The sequence below is a fragment of the Marmota monax genome, unplaced genomic scaffold, assembly GCF_021218885.2.
Source record: "Marmota monax isolate L192 unplaced genomic scaffold, Marmota_monax_Labrador192_F-V1.1 WCK01_AAM20220418_F8-fsc00148, whole genome shotgun sequence".
Taxonomy (NCBI): Eukaryota; Metazoa; Chordata; class Mammalia; order Rodentia; family Sciuridae; genus Marmota; species Marmota monax.
In genome coordinates this window covers 4,299,738-4,317,910 of record NW_026693034.1, presented here as the reverse complement: position 1 = coordinate 4,317,910, position 18,173 = coordinate 4,299,738, and the positions used below count along the sequence as shown (strand labels likewise).

At 58.4% G+C, this 18,173-nt stretch overlaps 1 protein-coding gene across 1 annotated transcript; it reads right to left on the bottom strand.

Annotated features, from left to right (window-relative positions):
- Window positions 1-1,140: 1,140 nt before the first annotated feature.
- Slc29a4 (solute carrier family 29 member 4) lies at window positions 1,141-14,775 on the bottom strand. Its single transcript, XM_046453725.1, has 11 exons — window positions 14,651-14,775; window positions 11,205-11,393; window positions 10,462-10,590; window positions 10,145-10,258; window positions 9,589-9,717; window positions 7,487-7,561; window positions 5,946-6,190; window positions 4,544-4,679; window positions 4,224-4,411; window positions 3,155-3,395; window positions 1,141-2,242 (listed from the first exon to the last, which is right to left on the bottom strand). The coding sequence occupies exons 1-11, from the start codon at window positions 14,766-14,768 to the stop codon at window positions 2,106-2,108; spliced, it is 1,701 nt and encodes a 566-aa protein (XP_046309681.1). The 5' UTR covers window positions 14,769-14,775; the 3' UTR covers window positions 1,141-2,105.
- Window positions 14,776-18,173: the final 3,398 nt, after the last annotated feature.

Below are 18,173 nucleotides of genomic sequence, written 5' to 3'. Positions count from 1 at the left end.
GCATCGCTTGGAGTGGTTCATTTCGGGAACTGGGCTGGGCTGGGGCCCTTGGTCTGTGGGAGTCCACTACGGGACAAGGGAGGGCACAGGGAGTTTGGAGGTTGGGCTATTAAAATTCAGCTAATTTAAATGAGGGAACATTAAAAGCTGTTTCTCAGTTGCTCCAGCCGCCTGTCCAGGGCTTGGCAGTGCGGATGGCTAGTGGCTGTGGTATTGGGCAGGACACGCAGTGCCCAGTGTTTCAAAAGTTCTGTGTCCACACCTGGACAGGGCTCTGCAGGTCCGAGTGGCCGTGAGCCTGCCTTGAACCTCTGGGCCTGGAAAAGCTGGAGGCGGTGGGGACATTGCCTGCCCAGTACCCTCTGGCCTGGGTCAGTTGAATGGCTGCAGATGTCATTCGGGCTTTGCTGTCATGGTTGTGGCAAAGGGCGGGACAATGACGTGTTAACACTGAGGGCAACTGGTGTGACCTCTGTGGTGGGAAGGGTTTGGCAGGGCTCTGAGGGCCTCGCTGCAGTGCAGACACCGAGTCCCACAGGTGTGGGGGGAGTGGTGTGCCACCGCCATCTGGTGGCTGCATCTGGCATTGCCCCTTGGACTTGGCCCACTTGATTGCCACTTGACATCCCCCAGGGGATGCCTGCAGGTTCCTGAGGCCATAGGTCCAGGGCTCAGGTGGCCCTCCATCAAGGGGCCAAATCCCAGTCCTACACCTTGGGGGAAACTGAGGCACAAAACAGTACAAGAATTTGTCCTAACTGTTCAGACGAGTTAGAACTGGGGCCTGAGCCCCCAAGGCTCAGATTTGTGTCACCTGGCTTTGAGTGCCTGAGGAACAGGGGCCAACCTGCCTCCGTGATCTTTGTGAGGCTAAAGGGGCACCAAGGCATGTGACAAACCCCAAGGTTTCCAGTTCCCCACCCCACATGTACAGTCCCCGCCTCCACACCAGGGCCACCAGACCACCTCCCACAAACATCGGGCCCCGTGCAGGGGACCCTTTCCACGGTGAAAAGACAGGTCCCAGCACTGTGGGGCAGCCTCGTCCCTTCAGCACCCTCCTTCCACTTCCAATGGCCCAGATGGCTGTCCTGCCCCCACCTCCATCCCCACCCAAATGCTTCTCGGGAGGCACAGGGAGGCAGTCTCTGCCGTCATCTTTTAATGGCCAGTGCGGTACAGTTAGAGGACACACAGGTGGACAGGACACAGCAGGGGACAGGACAGGGCAATTACAGCTGGGGCCAGGAATGTGGAAGGACTGGGGACCTCCCCTGGGAAAGCCATCCTTGGCAGGACATCCCCAAACCAGCCTGATGACTGAATGACCCCCCAGCCCTCCCTACTTGCCAGACTCCTGGGCTCCACTTGTCCCTCCTTGAGCCTCCCTAGGCCAAGAGGTGACTTCAGTCAAGAGGGCCTACTTTGTGACCCTCCTTCTGTATCGTAGGTAGGCTGAGTGCAGCCCCTGGCCTGTGCACCAGGAGGGTTCAGAGGGAGACCTCAGTATGGGGGTGCTGCCCGGGCCAGCTGTGCGGTGCCCATGAAGAGGCCAGCGCAGACCAGAGGTACCATCCCCCCAGCAAACACACTGTTCGGGGGAACAGGGTGGACGACAGGCCCACGGTGAGAAGGCTGGGGACTGCTCCTCTCTTTTGAGGTCCTCTTATGTCCATCGGGAGGGGTCCCCCACCCCTAACTGGTGCCATGGACAGTGACGAGGACCATGGGGCCCCTGAAGTAGACCCTACGGTTGGGTCACTGTGAAGGGGACACCAGGTGGCTGGCTGCCATCCTGGGTGGGGAAGGCTGGGTCTGACCTGCAGAGTGCTGGCCTGGCTAGAGCTGGGGTCACGGGCTAGATGGAAGGGGAATGCAGGTGTGAGGCTGGACGAGGACACAGTGCTGGGCAGAGCCCTGGGTCACTAACACGTTCCAGGCTGGTGTGGCCACTGGACCCAGACAGATGGCGTTAGTGGTATAGGAGGAGGCCGGGGCCCCGCAGGCACTGCAGGCAGGGAGGGGGTGGGGACCTCAGGGCCCCTTGTCAGCCTGAGCAGCCCTCCCTGGGCAGCAGGAGGGCCAGCAGCCTGCAGTGTCCTGACTCAGGGGCCGGCAGAGATGGAGCCGTTGGCGGTGCGGAGGCAGCTGCTGTGAGCATCGCGGGTGAGGCTGTAGGTGCAGTAGGCCACGGCGGAGCCCAGGGTCAGCCCAGACATGTAGGACACCGTCATCGTGTTCCCTGTGGACAAAACTGACCTGAGGGGGGCGGGGCAGCAGCCAGGCCCTAGGACCACACATGCTGGACAGACCTAGTGACCACTGCTCAGGTGTGATGTGTAGTGACAACGGCCAGCTCCCAGGGAGCCACCCTGCGTGAGCAAACCTCCCCAAGCACCTGCTGACCCCTCTGGGTCTTGCCATCCCTTAGCCAGCTGTTCCTTCTCCCATGAGGGGACCAGGCCTCACCTGCTTCTCTGTCCCCCACCCATTTTGGTGGGGAGGGTACTGGGTATCAAATTCAGGGGCACTCGACACATCCCCAGCCCTTTTTTAAGTTTTATTTAGAGACAAGAGTCTCACTGAGGTAGTGCCTCCCAATTGCTGAGGCTGCCTTTGAACTCGCGATCCTCCTGCCTCAGCCTCCTGAGCCTCTGGGATTACAGTCCCGGCCCCCCACCCATTTTTGCCTCCAGCTTCTGACCTCCAACTGCCTCCTCGTCAGGGATCCTTTGGGATGTCTGTTGGGCACCTTGAAAGTACCATGGCCCAAATCTGACTCCAACACCCCGACCCGTGGGCCTTCTGTATCTCAATCCATGGCAATACCAAACTTCCTGTCCTGAGCGGTGGCCCCGAACCTTGGGAGCCCCATGACTTTCTCACACTCCCTCTCCCAATCTGTCAGTCCCACAAGCATGGAAACGTTGTGTCCCTGATGCCTAGGCACTGCCACAGAGGAGGGCCACCAAGTAGTTGTGGAAGAAGGAATGTCCCACACCTACCACCTCCAGGGCGTTGTCTAGTCCCCTAAAACCCAAGTGCATGCTCTTGCTGTCTGGCTGTGGCTCCTGAAGGCCTCGGTGTCCTCACTAATGGGGGGCTGGGCTGCTGGGAGGGAGCCCCACATGTCCCTCTGGTAGGCAGTTCTTACCTGCCAGCTCGCGCTGTTTGGGGCTCACTTTGCCCGCCGCCAGGATCATGGGCACACTGCCAAAGTAGCCGTTGCTGATGCCCATGAGCAGCGAGAAGATGCAGGGCCAGGCCGGGTGGCGGAGGGCTGGCGTGCCACTGGGGTAGACGCACAGGATGAACAGGGGAATGAAGACGACGCGCAGGCAGGAGCAGGCCAGCAGGTGGGTGCCCCGCCAGTCCACGGGCAGGGCCGCCAGGATCTGCAGGGAGCCAGGTGTTGGGACCCCGCTGGCCCCTGCCCTCCTCAGCCTACCTCCTCTCCTGTCCATCTCCACTATAGACTCTGGCCACCCTCTTGTCCCTAGACACTCTGGGTCTGTCCAGAGCGGCATGGTCCCCAGCCCTCAAAGATGCACCAAAGCCCAACCATCACAGCAACAGATGGTCCTTGTCGTGTGCCTGACCCCAATCTAAACGCAATACCCTCAGGATGGGACCTTGACCCTATTAGAGAAACGAGGGTCAAGCCACCCGTGTCACACACAGGACAGTAGCGGGCCAAGAGTCTGGACCCGCTCTCTTGGCCCCGCTCCCTGGGAAGCACAAACTCATTCCTCAGCCCTCTCAGCAGTGTGACCCCAAGAGAGTGGCTTCCCCATCCATAAGACAAGGCCCGTCCCCAACCTGCGCGAAGCATCAGAAACCACAGCGTGGACCCCACCCACTGCAGGTGAGGCAGATGGTGTGCTGCGCAGGTCATTCTGGTCCCTTTGGGTGGCTTCTGGGTGCTTCTGCCCTCTCCGTGTACCTCGAGGGCCTGTGTCTGTGCTCATCCTGGGAGGACCACCCCAGAGACCCACTGACTAGTGACCACGGAGCAGGAAGACTGGGCAGAGGGACCGCGGAGACGCAGCAGGCACTCGGAACCACCTTGCGGGACCAGGAAGGGGCCGCCCTGGGGGGGTGCTGTGGGGACCTTGACGTTGCATGGCTGCCACACTCCTGCCTGGGACCCGTATGCATCCTCGGCCTGGGGATCTTCCTGGGTGGGCCCGGGCCACCAAGGGCAGGGCGGGCAGGAAGCCCACCTTGCCCACGAAGTCCGAGAGGTTGAACACGGCCATGACCAGGATGGGCAGCCACTCGCCCAGCACGCAGTGGCGGATCTCGGATTCCAGGCCGGGGAACAGGCACAGCGTGATGAAGTAGGTCACCGCAATGGAGAGCATGTCGGCCCAGATGACCCGTGCCACCACGTAGCGGTGCAGCAGCAGGGCTGTGGGGGAGGTGGGCAGGGTCAGAGGGCAGCACCCCCAGGGGCCCTGCCCGCTTCCCACCGGGGCACCACCCATCAAGCAGCCAGGACAGTGGGGTCCATGGGGCCGTGGGGGCGGGTGGGCTCGCTCACCTCTGAAGGTGGGCCAGCTCCGCTTAACTCGGGGCAGAGGCACGTCGAAGCGCATGTAGGCCCCCCCGCCGCCAGCCACCTCATGGGCCGGGCTGTCCAGGGAGTCGCTGTGGGCCACCGCAGGGGCCTGGTGCTCCTGGAGGGAGGATGGAGCGGGATGGTGTTTGGAGGACGGGACAGAGCGAGGCACTGACCAGGCATCGGAGCCCAGTGAAGGAGAGCCACATTCAGGCTAATCTTCAGTTAGGCCTACTGTGTACCGACGCCCTCCTTCCTGTTCACCAAGAGCCCTCTGACTTCAGAGAGGGCGAATTCCTTCTCAAGACCCTCTCCCCACTTCTGACCGAGCACGGCACCCCACCCACATCTTGCCCAGAGGCCCCTCAAGGCCTCCCACCACCTCTTGCTTCCTGTTGTCCCAGAAACACCCCCAGCGGCTCCCAGCCTGAGTCTCTGCCCAGGCTCCCCCGCCAGCCCCTCCTGGTGGCTTTGCTACTCCACTTCGGGGGAGTCACTCTCAGCCCGGAAGTCCCTCCTCGAGCCTCTCTGATGGAGGGGTCCCCCAGATGGCTCCCCATGGGCTCCGACAGTCCACTGCTGTGTCCCCAGCCAAGGATCCAGGTGATTCCCTACACCCACATCTGCAGGACCATCCTGGTGAGGACCCTTGGTGGCTCCCCTTGCCCTGCCTCCCCCGGTGTCCAGCACTCCTGGCCTGCAGTGTCCTCAGGCCAGATATCTGCCAGCTGCAGGCCAGGGTCGCTATGCAGCATGTGGCCACCAGAGGGCACCCCAGCTTTCCAGAAGGTCCTCTGCCCCATCCAGCCGTGATATCACCCAGAGAGTGATACCGAGGCCACTAGCTGGCCTGAGTCCTTGTGCTGGGGACCCTGCAGGGGAGGTGCCTCTGCTGGGGTTATGAGGCCAGCAGTTGGCCCCTGTTGGGCCCTGACCTCAGCAAAGCCAACAGCCACAGACCTGAACCCCCATTTTTGGCTCCTGGCTGGGGCCTATGATTCCCTGGCTGCCTCTGGTGTTCTCCTCTGTGGGGATTCTTGCGGTTTGTCCCACCTCCTGGGTCCTTTCCCTGACCCTGGACAGGAACCCAGGGCAGAGGTGAGCCTTGTTGCCTTCCTGGGAGTCTGTCCCAACCGGATGGGAACTTCCATCTACAGTATGTGGAGTGTCACAAAGAAAGGGACCGTGTGCACCCCACTCTGCAGGATACAACAGCTGAGGGAGCCCCAAGCCCCACAGAATGGAGATGGGTGCAGCCTGAGACCCTGGGGCCAAGGAGGGGGTCCAGAGAAGGAACTCGGCCAGGATGTGGGCTGGAGGCACATGCCCAGGGCTGGCGGCGGGGATGGACACCGACCAATCCGCACCTGGAGTGCGCACTTACAAAGTGGATGTCCCCTGCGGCGACGTCGTGGTGTACGCGGTAGCCCGCCCGGCAGCCTCGGCTGTCCCGCGGCCGCGTGGTGTAGTAGAGCACAAAGCGGCTGCGCCGCACCAGCAGATGCAGCAAGAAGCAGAGCAGCTCCAGGCCCACGGAGACCAGGAAGAAGATGAGCGTGCTGGCGCGCTCGTCCGGCAGCAGCAGCTTGGTGAGGATGCGGCTCAGGGAGATCATCACCCCCGCGGTGCCTGGGGCAGGGACCAGGGGCTCGGGCCTGACCCCGCCCCCAGCCCAGCCCCATTCCACCGAGCCCCTCCCAGCTCTAGCCCGTCCATTAGTCCCCCACCCAACCCCCCAGGAGCCCACCGCAGAGGGACAGTGTAGGCTCACTGCCTCCTCCGGCACTGTCGCCTGAGCTCGGGCCCTCCACGTCTGTCTGTCTCTCTCTCAGCATTTCCTGAGGGCCCAGCATGTCCAGCCCTGAGGACCTAGCGGCAACACACAGGGCCCTGCCTTCTCAGGGCTTGTGGAGACATGTTCAAACAAGTCCCAGAAGCACAGGTCGCAGATTGGGGTCAGGGAACTGTATCAAGTTTCCCACTGAGCACAGATGTGGGCAGGGGGTGTCAGAGAGCTCCTGTCTCAGGAAGGGACTGAAGTCTGCAGGACAAGGGAGTCGGGCATGGACTGGAGGATCAGTGTCCCTGGCAGGGGGCTGGTAGGGACCATGTGCTCCTGTGTTAGAACAGAAGGAAGCCTGGCCCCGTGGCACACCCCTGGAATCCCAGCAATTTGGGAGGCTGAGGCAGAAGGATGGAAAGGTCAAGGTCAGCCTCAGCAATCTAGCAAGACTCTTAGTAACTTAGTGAGAGAGACCCAGTCTCAAAATTAAAAAATAAAAGGGGCTGGGTTGTGGCTCAGTGGTTGAGCATCCCTGGGTTCAATCCCCGGTGCTACAAAATCAAACCAAACCAGGAGGCCGGAGGACACATGGAGAAGGGGCCTCAAAGCACCGGCTCCAGTGCATGGCAGGCCAAGAAGCAGGTGGCAGGACAGCCACTGAGACCACGCACTGGTGCCCAGAAGGCCAGCCCACAGGCTCTGGAGCACTGGCTGCTGGGTAAAGGACAGGCTTGAGGGCGGGGTCTTGGTAACTGGGCAGCTAGCAGGAGGTGGTTGTGTGGCTCCGAAGCTCTGAGAACAGTTTGGTGCTGAAGGGTGATACCCAACGTCACAGGAGTGGAGGGACTGAGTCCCTGACACACATACACACACACACACACACTCGGGCACACTTGACATTCCACATGCAGCCTCGTGGGCACTGCCACACTCCAGCCACCACACCCCAGAAACGGGGTGCACACACGTATGCACGCACATCCACCCTCCGGTGGGGAGTGTGTCCCACTCCACCCCTCCCCAGCCAGGTGAGGAGATAAATCCTCAGCCCAGCATTCTCAGGGCGCATGTTTGGGGGTCCCAGGAAGAAGCTTCCAGAGCCCAAGGCAGCTCAGTGCCCCCCCGGGGTCTGCGATACTCACTCTCCCCGGTCATCACCCCCTGCGTGTACCTCTTGGGCAGCATCCCCGTGTACCCATAGAAGCTGGATTGCTGCACTTAAGAGAGAGAGGGGGAGACCGTGAGACACCAGCCGTCACCTACATCGCGCGGCGACCGGAGCCCCCTGGGGTGGGAGAGGGTGTGTGCAGAGAATTCAGCTCCACCGCTGGCTGAGAGGGTCGCCTTGTAGCTGCCTTAGGAACAGGGATGTCCCCTGTAGTGCCCATAATGCTGTCCACATCCCTGCCTGTGGGGTTGGTCAGAGGCATTGAGGAGCCCTGGCCAAGAAACAGGAGCAGAGAGGACATTGCCACTTGAGGACGAGGCAGTGCAAGCTCCCTTGGCTTTTCTGTCTTCCTCCAGTAGTGACCCAGGAGGCCACCTGGGGGAGGCTGTCAGACTGAGAACCCCAGTCCCCACGAGACTGTATGGGACACAGCTGTGCCCAAGAGCAGGACGTGCAGCAACAGCAAGCAACGGTTTCATTACGCAGCCAGAGGTTTCGGGGGCCCCTTCGTTAGTACAGCATAGCTGCTCTCATCCCACCCAGCACCGAACTCCAGCAGCATCCAGGGAAGATGTGTTGACTTGGACCCCCACACCCACCGAGTCCCAGAGAGCCCACTGGCTCTGTGCCAATCCCTGCCCCCCATAGTACTGAGGATTTGACCCAGTTGTGCTGTGCCACTGAACTACATCCCCAGTCCTTTTTATTTTTCATTTTGAGACACAGTCTCCCTAAGTTGCTGAGGCTAGCCTCAAACTTGAAATCCTCCTAGGGCCTAAGCCTCCCTAGTAGCTGGAATCATAGGCATGCACCACCACGCCCAGCTCAGCATTTGCTTTTTGACAAAACAGACCAGACCTGGGCACACTGCCTGCATGGAGACCATGATTTCATGACAACATACACATATGTGCGTGCGTTTATGGGGTCATCTTGTCAAGTGCGTTCCTTCCTGGAAGTCACAGTAAAATAGGCTGCGGCTGGGGCTCAGAGGCAGGGCATTTGCCTAGCATGTGTGGACACCCTGGGCTGCATCCCTGGCGTTCACTGCCCCCCTCCCCCAAGCAAAAAGTTTGAAAGCCTGCAAAACGATCATCATGGACCCTCACAATGTCACTGCCGTGAATGACAGAGACATGCCGAGGAATCACCCCAGATTAAAGGAGATGAAGAGATGGGCCTGTACACGCAGCGTGTGACACTGGAGTGAATCCAGGTCAGGAAAAAAGTGATACCAAGGGGCTGGGGTTGGGCTCAGCTGCAGAGCACTAGCCTAGCAGGCAGGCTTGAGGCCCTGGGTCCCACCCCCAGCACCAAAAAACAAAACAAAACAAAGGACTGTCATTGGGGAGTCACTGAGACTTAAGTCTAGATTGTGGCTTCCATAATAGTACCCTTACGTGTGAAATTTCCAGATTGTGGCAATTGTAATGTGGTTAAATAGAAGAAATATCTAAATTGGCCCCAGTGACACACACCTGTAATCCCAGGCTCAGGAGGCAGAGGCAGGAGGATACCAAGTTCAGGGTCAGTCTCAGCAACTTAGCCAGACCCAGTCTCAAAATCAAAAGGGCTGGGACTGTAGCTCAGGGGTAGAGCACCCTTAAATTAATTCCCGAGTACCAAAAAAAAAAAAAAAAAAAAAAAAAAATATATATATATATATATAAAATACACCCTGAAGTCTTAGCGTTCAGGCAGCAAAGGTGACTACGGTGTGCGGGGAAATGAATTATTTTATATTTATTTATATTTAGGGGAAACTGACGTACAGGCGGGGTAGGGCAGGCGCATAGGGCAGCTCCTCATCTTATCTTGCAGGCTTTTTGTTGGTTTGCAATTTTTTAAAATAAAAGACTTTAGAAAAAATTTGAGAGCCTAGCCCAAGAGGAACAGTGACACAGACAGGAGGGTCCTTGCATGCAGGGTCACATCTGCGGAAGCCAGGGAGCTGTCCGGGCTCTGGGGCCGCGTGGGGGCGGGCTCTGCACACAGGCGGGTGGCTGTTTGGCCTGGACGCTCAGCCCTAGGCGCCCCCAGCGCGGCCGGCCCTGCCCGCCCCAGCCCCCTCCCTACCTGTGCAGCCGAAGGCCACGGTACCCACCGCGGCCAGGTTGATGGCATAAGCCTGGTCGTGTGCGAAGAGCTGCAGCCACACGTCACAGACACTGATGAAGAGCAGGGGGCCCAGGGCTAGGAGGTAGCCTGTGGGGAGAGGCTGGTGAGGGACCCGCGGCGGGCTAGGCGGCCCCCTCCACCGCCCCTCCCCTAGGGTCAGGTCGGAGGCCCCCTCCCCCTCCCCCTGAAGCTGGACACGGCCTTGGAAGGGGAAGGAAGAGCAAGGTTGAGTCAGGAGAAGAGCAAGTGCTGAGGCCTGGGAGACAATGTGGGGGCCACAAAGCCTCTGGGGGTGCAGGGTATCCCATGGGTTCCCAGAGGCCCCACTAGGACCTGACTCTGTTTCCCCCCCATAGAAGCCCATGGCATCCTTAGGAAATGTGCCCACTTCACAGACAAGTAGCATGAGGCTCACGGAAAACAGGGGTTGGGGGACGGGGTGGGGGGTCGCGGAGGGACTGGGGGGGGCGGTGAGCACTGCGCAGGCGCGTGCGCTGGGAGCCGGCGGGCGCACCCGTGGTGATCCTGGTGTGCAGGTTCAGCCTCTCCACCAGGACGTTGTTCAGGAGCACAGCGGCCAGGGCCACCAGGATGTAGGTGAGGCTCATGTCGAACACAATGGAGGTCCCTGGAGGGCCAGCGACAGCAGGTACTCAGAGAGGGCCACCCTCTGCCCATCCTCGCTCACTGCCCAGAGGCCACTCAGCAATTCACAGTGGAGCCAAGATCTGAATGAAGAGGGTGGCCAACAGGGTCCTGGCCCAGGGGGTTTCTGGAAAGCCTCAGTCACTGAGCACACCCTGAGGGCTGGGTGGGCTGGGGAGCACCCACCTGGGTACTTGTGGTGCAGGTAGTCAACGTCGGTGATGAAGCTGTTGTAGGGCAGCAGGAAGCCCACGCCGGCCAGCAGCATTGCGAAGTAGATGGCATGGTAGCGGTCATCGGGCACTGGCTCCTCCTCTGCCAAATCCCAAGACCTCAGGTGAGGCGTGGGCGAGCCCACTCTTGCCAGGCCACAGCACCAAGGCCGCTGTCCACCACCAGAGCCAGTGTGCATCCCTAGGGCCACAGCTGCTCAGGTGCCTCTCATCACGGCCCAATGCCACCCTGCGAGTCTGATCTCTTAGTCACTTGGCCCAACTCCTCAAGTTAGGGAAACTGAGGATCAGAATCGGAGGGCCCTTACCCAAGGTCACACGGCTGGGCTGAAAGCCAGCTCTTTGAACCTCACATCCAATCTTCCAGGCTCCTTTGCAGTTAGGCATGGCTTGATTTGCCCAATGAATGAGACCAATGTCACTTCAATATAAAAGCCTCATGGGTCAGTGCATGATTCACATGTGCCCAGTGAGCATGTAGGACCAGGGGAAGATAGAGCCTCCTCAGCTCTGACCTTGGCTCTGACCTGTGGGTGCAGAAGGCTCTTCTGCATGGGACCCCAAGGCACAGGGCAGAGGCTGAGTCAGGGTGCAGGGCTACCACATCCCAATGGGGCCTCCCCTCAATGAGGACCCCAGTGTCCTCTGCCCTGGGCTGACCAGAGGTCGTGAGGCCAATTCCCGTCTGGGACTCACCAGAGTCCATGGACGTCAGGATGCCCCTGGCCCTAAGGCCCTGCTCCCGAGCTGCCTCCGCCGCTGCGGCCCTGGCCTCCAGCTGGAGGCCTTCGAAGCCGAAGCTGGTCACCACAGTCCTGTCAGGAGTGCCCGCTACACTGGACTCCTTGAGGCGCTGGCTTCTGACGGAGCCCATGGTGGCCTGTGCTGTGGAGGAAGGAGATGAGCAGGGGAGGGGACAGGATGGGAGGACACTCCTGACCCCAAGTCCCCAAGCAGTACCCCAGGGGACCATCCCTTCCATTCATTCCTCCTTCTTGATATTTCATCACGAAGGACATGGACTTAGCAGTGAGGTGATGTCACCTTGTGTGTCCCAGGAAGCTCACTCATGTTGCCATGGAGACGGGGTGGGAAGGGTAAAGACACAGCCCAGGAGATCAGCTCAAAGGCTGAGCAACTGCGGTGGTCTCTGGGCGTGGGAAGAGATGGAGAGCAGGACTGTTTTGGAGGTGGAACACCAGCACGTGGTGAGCAATCAAACAGTGGGGGACACCATGGAGCACTTTGTGCCAGCACCAAGCTAGAATGCCTCTCCCGGTGTCCCTTGTCCCCGGGAGGGAGGTGCTGAAATTCATTCATTATTCAGCCAGCAAAAGGGAGAGTTACGGGGTGAATAACTCCTGCTCTGGCCTCTAAGGCAGAAAGTGGTAGAGTCTGGACCCAACATCAGTCTGTAGGTCACTTAGAGCCCCCATGCCCCTCGGGATTCTGAGGCCAACCACCTTCAGTGGCAGGCAGTTCTTTCGATGTTCTTGCCTCAGTGTTTCTTGCTTCACTTTGGATCTGCTAGCCCTTGCCTTTGGGGGAGAAGGAAGGAGTTCAGTGTTCCATGATAGTGAGAAATGGGACACCACAGCACAGGCTCCTAAGAGTGGTACCTCAGCATCCCTGGCCCCACAGACATGCGGGATTTATTGCGGACGAAGCGGGGAGAAGCCAGCCCCAAGGGATCTGTGTGCCACAGTTATTCCCATTATCCCTGGGGCTGACCTGTGGCAGGCCTCTCGCTCTTGCCTGCCCCTTCCCATCTCTGGGGCCCCATCGCTCCAGCTCCCCTGCCTCAGTTTACCCCATTCCCAGGTAAACCAGGTGGCCTGTGCAGACTTGTCACCAAGCTCTCCTCCTGGCCCCTGTTCCCCTTCCCTAGGTCTCTAGCAAGTTTTATTGGAGCCAGTGATGAGGATGGGGGCCTTTCTGGGGCCAACCCAGGTGACTGGTAGCCATGGCCAGTGGAGACGAGGTCAGGGTCTTCTCCTTCTGGGGACTGGGAAGCCGGGCTTTCCTCCCCTCCTGGCTCGAGCCTCTCCTGACAGCCCCCTCATCAGTCTTGCTCCTCCGGCCACATCTGGCACTGGGGGAACTCAGCAGCGTCTAGAACAGAGATGGCCTAAGCTCGAATGTTGGTGGTCCTGGGCACACCCTTGTCCTTGCCTATCAACTGGACACACCAGCCTGACCTCAAGAGTGGTGGCTTGGAGACCCTTGCTCAGGCCCTTCTTGGGTCCTGGCCCACCCATCCTCCTCCCTTAGACATGAAGAGCCAAGGGAAGGGGACCAAGGGAGAATAACAGTCCACAACAATGACAGTCCACTCCTGCCACCAGCCCCCTTAGGATGGAAGTGCAGCCCGATGGGCATCCAAGTCCTAAGAGGAAGGGCTTCTGAAATGCAGCACCGGATCCCACAGTGTCCTGGATGTGCCCGATCAGCATGTGAGGCTTCCGCCTCACTGAGGCCACCCCACCAGGGAAAGCGGACGTGCTCAGCGTCAGGCCGGGCTGGGGGGAGACCCCTCTGCTTCCTTGGGCTCATCAGTGTGGCGGGCAGCTGCCACCTACACTGCCCGCCTCAGCCACCATCCCATGGCCTTTAACTCTCTCCTCCCCCAACACTCTCACTCACACCAGCTGCCCAGGGCTTCAGATTGTTCCTCCTCTTATGTCCCCTTTACTTAAGACTTAAGGACATAAATATAATACAAACTCGGTGTTTATAAGACTCTTCTCTGCTCCTTCACCCTGAGCTACTAGGATTCCTCTGTCCCAGCCCCACAGAGCCGCTCAAATGACACAGGTCATTTCTTTGGCCTTAGACCACCCCTTGGGCCTCAGTGTCCCCACCTCCTTATTGTGAGGACACAATAGAGAAAGAACAAGGGGAGAGACTATTTCATAAATGGAGAGGGCTGGGTGGTTAGTAGAGAAGGTGTGGCTGCACACAGTAGGTGTTCAATAGTGGCATAAACAGCCACCTAAAGAGCACCATGTGGGCCAGAGCTCTCCTGATCCTCACAGTTCGGCAAAGGATGGCTCATGCCCCCATTCTGCAGAAAGGGTGACTAAGGTGCCCAGAGGTCAAGTCCAGGGTCAGGCAGCTCAAACTGGAGCTGTGCCTGACAGACCACCTTTGGCCCCACCACAGCAGCAGGGACTGCATGTGCCTCGGGGCAGTGTGGAGGTGCTGAGTGTCAGTGCCAGGCTGACCTGGCTCTGAGGCTGCTGAGCTCCACTTCTAGCCAGCAGAGGGACAAGGGAAACTGAATTTCACTTGGAAAGCCAGTCTGCTCACCCTCCTAGGCCTTGAACTTCTGGCTCTGCCACAAGTCCTGCTTAGCTGGATGCCCTTGGATGCCCTGTCCCCTGTGGCTGTTCATCCCACAGCCCAGCTTCTGGGCTGCCCAACTCACAGCGGCAGGGTTGTGGGTTTCAAGACCCTCAGGCCACCCCCTTTCTGTAGCACCCAAAGGACAAATGAATGCAGGGGCCACAAGCTGGGCAGGGCCTGGGATGGAGAGGCTCCAGGCGGCCCAGGCCCACCGCCCTCCCGTACCTGGGTGTGAGCACGTTCCCAGATGCTCAGCAGCCCCAGAGGCTCCTTCTGCCTCCCAGGCCCCAGCAGCAGCAAAGTTGGATCCCAGGCCCGGGTCCCCAGGCAAAGGGGAGACCCCTTGGGCAACACGAGGTGACCCCTGGGCCCAGGCCCCACCTCTTTCGGCAGCTTTCCCAAGAATTAGGAGGCGGCTATCTGGGAAAAGGAGATGGGCGAGGGAGGCTTAGGAGGAACTTGGGGTGTGCCCGAGGTCGGAGGGAGCGCCAAGACCCAGCTTGGCCTGGGCTCCGGGCGCTTATCACCTTCCTGGGTCCGGGTCCCGCGCTCGCAACTGGGATGCTGGCCCGCTCCAATGCTGGACGGGGCGGGGGAAGACCCCGCTTTCCGCGACAGGGGTGCGATGGGAGGGAGACTCGGGGTGCGGTGGGAGACTCGGCGTCCGGGCCGGCGGAAAGGAGGGGACGCGAGTGGGGCCGCGCGCCGCAGACAAAGGCTCCGACAGGTCCCCGCCGGCGTCTCCCCGCGCCGCAGCTCGTCCCCGCCCCGCCCGCCACCCTGGCCGCCAAGCTTACCTCGGCCGGGCCCGGGGCTGGGGTCTTCGGCGCCCCGCCGGTGCCCCGCTCGGGCCGGGCGCGGCTGGCGTCCTCCGAGGGTGCCAGGTCCGCCCCGGCCCCGGGTCCGCGAGCGCATCCGGGGGGCGCAGCGGCGGCGGCGAGCACAGCCGGGCCCGCGCTCCGCCCGCCGCCCCGCCCTCGCCGGGCCCGCCTAGGCCCGCCCCCGGCCCGCCCCCGGCCCGCCTTCTCTCCCTCTGGCCACGCCCCTTCCCTGCCTCCCTCCCCGCTGCTCCATCTCCGCTCCGGACCCGCCCCTCCTCCCCATCCTCCCGGACCCGCCCCTCCTCTTATCCCTCTTTCCCCCTCCGCCCGGCCCAATTCCTGCCCCGGGTCCCGTCTTCTCCCTCCCCTCCGCTTGGCCACGCCCCGTCCCATTCTGCCCTCCCCCTCCACCCGGGTCTACCGCCGGCCACGCCCCCTCAACTAGGCCACGCCCCAAAGCCCTCCCCCTCCTCCATCCCGTCGCACTCGTAGGGGTGGGTGTAGGACCCAGACCGAGGTCGGGATCCCCAGATCCCTGACCCTTGAGGCAGAGCTTGGTGGCTTTGGCGACCTCAGGGTGGCTTGCGGCTGACCTAGCCCACCTAAGAATCAGTCGCAGCCAACCCCCTTCACCTTGGTGCCAAGCCTCCTCTCCTCCTCTCCCCGGCAGGATGACCAGACTAAAATTTTCCAGGTTGAGTGAGGAGTTGAGAGAGAAAGTGTCCAGCGCGATTCCAGCCCGGCCAGGGAGCTTGGGTCGCTCCTCCACCCCCGCTCCCGTGCGGCGCTCGCTGGACCCCCACTTCTTCCCAGCCTTGGATCCCACCTGACTAGGTCGCTTCCCATCTCCGAGCCTTGTTTTTCTCCCAGGTCAATGGAATTCCATCCCTTCCTAAGCCATGTGGCCCAAGCGCTGGTGCCTTGCTTGAGCGTCAGTTTACTGTCTGGGACATGTCCCTGAGAGAGGCCATTGAAGCTCAGGAGACAGTGTGGGTTGCTGAAGAAGACTCCACACTGGTCCTATCATTAGAAATGAGCCCACCATTGGGGCAGGTAGAAGGGCGGTGCCAGAGGTGAGGTGAGGAACCAGGTGGGAAGCAGAAAGTGCCCTGGGTCTCTCCAGTGTAGGGCTGTACTGGAGGATCAGGGAGTCCTCCCAGGACCAAGGCACCAGCTGGGATTGGCAGAGGTGCCAGCGAGGGAACCTGCCAGGCCCCACCTGGATGCCCTTCCCCCCGCTTTCCAGGAGACTAGGCTTCTGCCTGGAGCCCCACCTTGACATCTGCCCCTCCAGGGAGCCTTAGGGTTGCTGTTGCCCATAGTTGGGATTTTCCCAGGGCCTCACCCATGAGAGGTGAGGTCCCTGAGAGTAGGGACTGCTTTAGGGTCTCAGGGTTCTCATGCTCCGTGGTATACACTCTCCGGGGTGAGTTCATCCCCCTGGCCTTTCTCTGCCGTGGTTTGGGCCAGGGGCTGTTCCTAAGAATCAATCACAGCTAGAGCCTAAACAGGTGTTCTTGGCCAGCACAGGAAGACAGACCTTGATGCCCAGGGTGTGAGAGGCTTCCAAATCAAACAAGTCCGAGAGCGTGAGACGGTTCTCAAAGCAGGGGACACACAAGGTTTCCTGACCTGATGGGCTTCCATCTGATGGAGGACACTGGCAACAAATAGCATGATTCCTAGAGCATCAAGTGCTTGAAAGACAAGAACACAGAGTGATGGTGTAGACAATAGCATATGATGGTGGAGAAGCAGGTGGGCAGTTGTCCAGGTGGTCAGCAAAGGACTCTATGAAAAGGTGACATCTGGACTGAGAGACTCACATGATGGAAAGAAGCCGGTAGCAGGAAGTTGTGGTGAGGGTGTGCTGGGTGAGGAGAGCAACCTAGGGAACATAGGCAGGGAATGTAGCCAGGGACAGAGGAAGGGAGGATAAAGGATAGGAGGTGGAGTCAGGGACAGAGATAAGCCAAGGAGGGTCTTATTGGCCACCAGAGGAGTTGGAGGCCTATAGAGATTTTATCAGATGAAGGGAGAAGAACAGATCAAGGTTTTATTTTATTAAAAAAATATTTTTTTTGGTACTGGAGTTTGAGCCCAGGGACCTCTACCACTGAGTCACATCCCCAGCTCACCCCCCTTTTTTTGAGTTAGGATCTCACTAAGTTGCTAATGGACCACACTAAATTGCTAAGGCTGGTCTCCAATTTATAATCCTCTTGCCTCAGCCTCCCAAGCAGCTGGGATTATAGGCGTGCATCACCACACTTGTTTAAAAAGTTCCCCTTGCTGGGTTGCTGGTGCGAGTGCAAATCGGAACAACCCTTCCGGAAAGTGAATTGGCCTAAAAAAAAGACATGCTTTTTGGTCCAGAAAATCTAGCCCAAGGAAATAATTCTAAATATAGAAAAAGTCTTTATATCCAAAGATGTTTGTCATAATAGCTAAACACTTAAAGGAGCCCCACACAGGTCTCATTGCTCCCTGAGTGATTGTTACATTTGAAAAACCCAAGACAATCAATGGAATCATGTGTAACCCTACAGAGAAATCTTGTCACCAGGATATGTGGTTAGGAAGGATTTATCTGGAGAGTTGGCAGAATGAAAGTGTTAAGTGACACAGAAATAGGAAATGGCAAGAAATGCAAAAGATATCTTCTACTATATAAAAAAATTTTGAGAAGCTGGATAAACGATTTTTTTAAAACTATAAATGAGCAGGAAAGCTGCTATCAGAAGAGTAAGAAACTTAAATAGAAACAATCCCTGGAGAAGAAAGAATTTTGATAATACATTCCTACTTTACTACTCCCCAACACCTGGCTTTCACAGTTTCACAGAATGATAGAATCTGATCAAATTTTTAAAGGTGGGAGAATTCGAATGCTAGTTAAAATATTCCAGTGCACAGGGCAGGGGCCGGGGTGTGGGGGGAGACAAGAAAAGCTGCCAGATCTGACAAATATTATCCAAGAAAAAAAAATAGACTTGTCTTGCCTATATCAGTAGAAAATCCCAAGTAAATCAGGCACTATGGCACACAACATAATCCCAGTGACTTGGGAGGCTGAGGCAGGAGAATTTTATTTTGTTTTATTTTTTTGTGGTGATGGGGATTAGAACCTATGACCTTGCACATGCAAGGCCAGCACTCTACCAACTGAGCTATATCCTCAGCCAAGGTAGGAAGATTTTAAGTTCAAGGCCAGCCTCATCAACTTAGTGAGAACCGGTCTCAAAATAAGAATAAAAATGATTGATGATTGTAACTCAATGGTAGAGCACCCCTAGGATCAATCCTCAGTATAGGAAAAAAAAATCCCCAATAAAACATTAGCAAAGGAATAAAAAAGATATTAAATTAAGAATATCCTATAACATTCCAAATGAAAGGACAGTCTCATAAGGAATGTTATTAACATATTCATCACATTCAGAGGTCGGAGAAAAAAAAACAGTTATCTACATAGATATGGAAAAGCATTTGGTAAAAA

Bases quoted from the DNA above. Each gene is read 5' to 3' on its own strand.
- Slc29a4 (XM_046453725.1), bottom strand. From the start codon at position 14,768: ATGCGCTCGCGGACCCGGGGCCGGGGCGGACCTGGCACCCTCGGAGGA. The intron at 4,412-4,543 runs GTGAGCGAGCCC...CCTCCCCCACAG, and splicing joins GAGCTGGCCCACCTTCAGAG to CCCTGCTGCTGCACCGCTAC. The intron at 3,396-4,223 runs GTGGGCTTCCTG...GGCTCCCTGCAG, and splicing joins TCTCGGACTTCGTGGGCAAG to ATCCTGGCGGCCCTGCCCGT.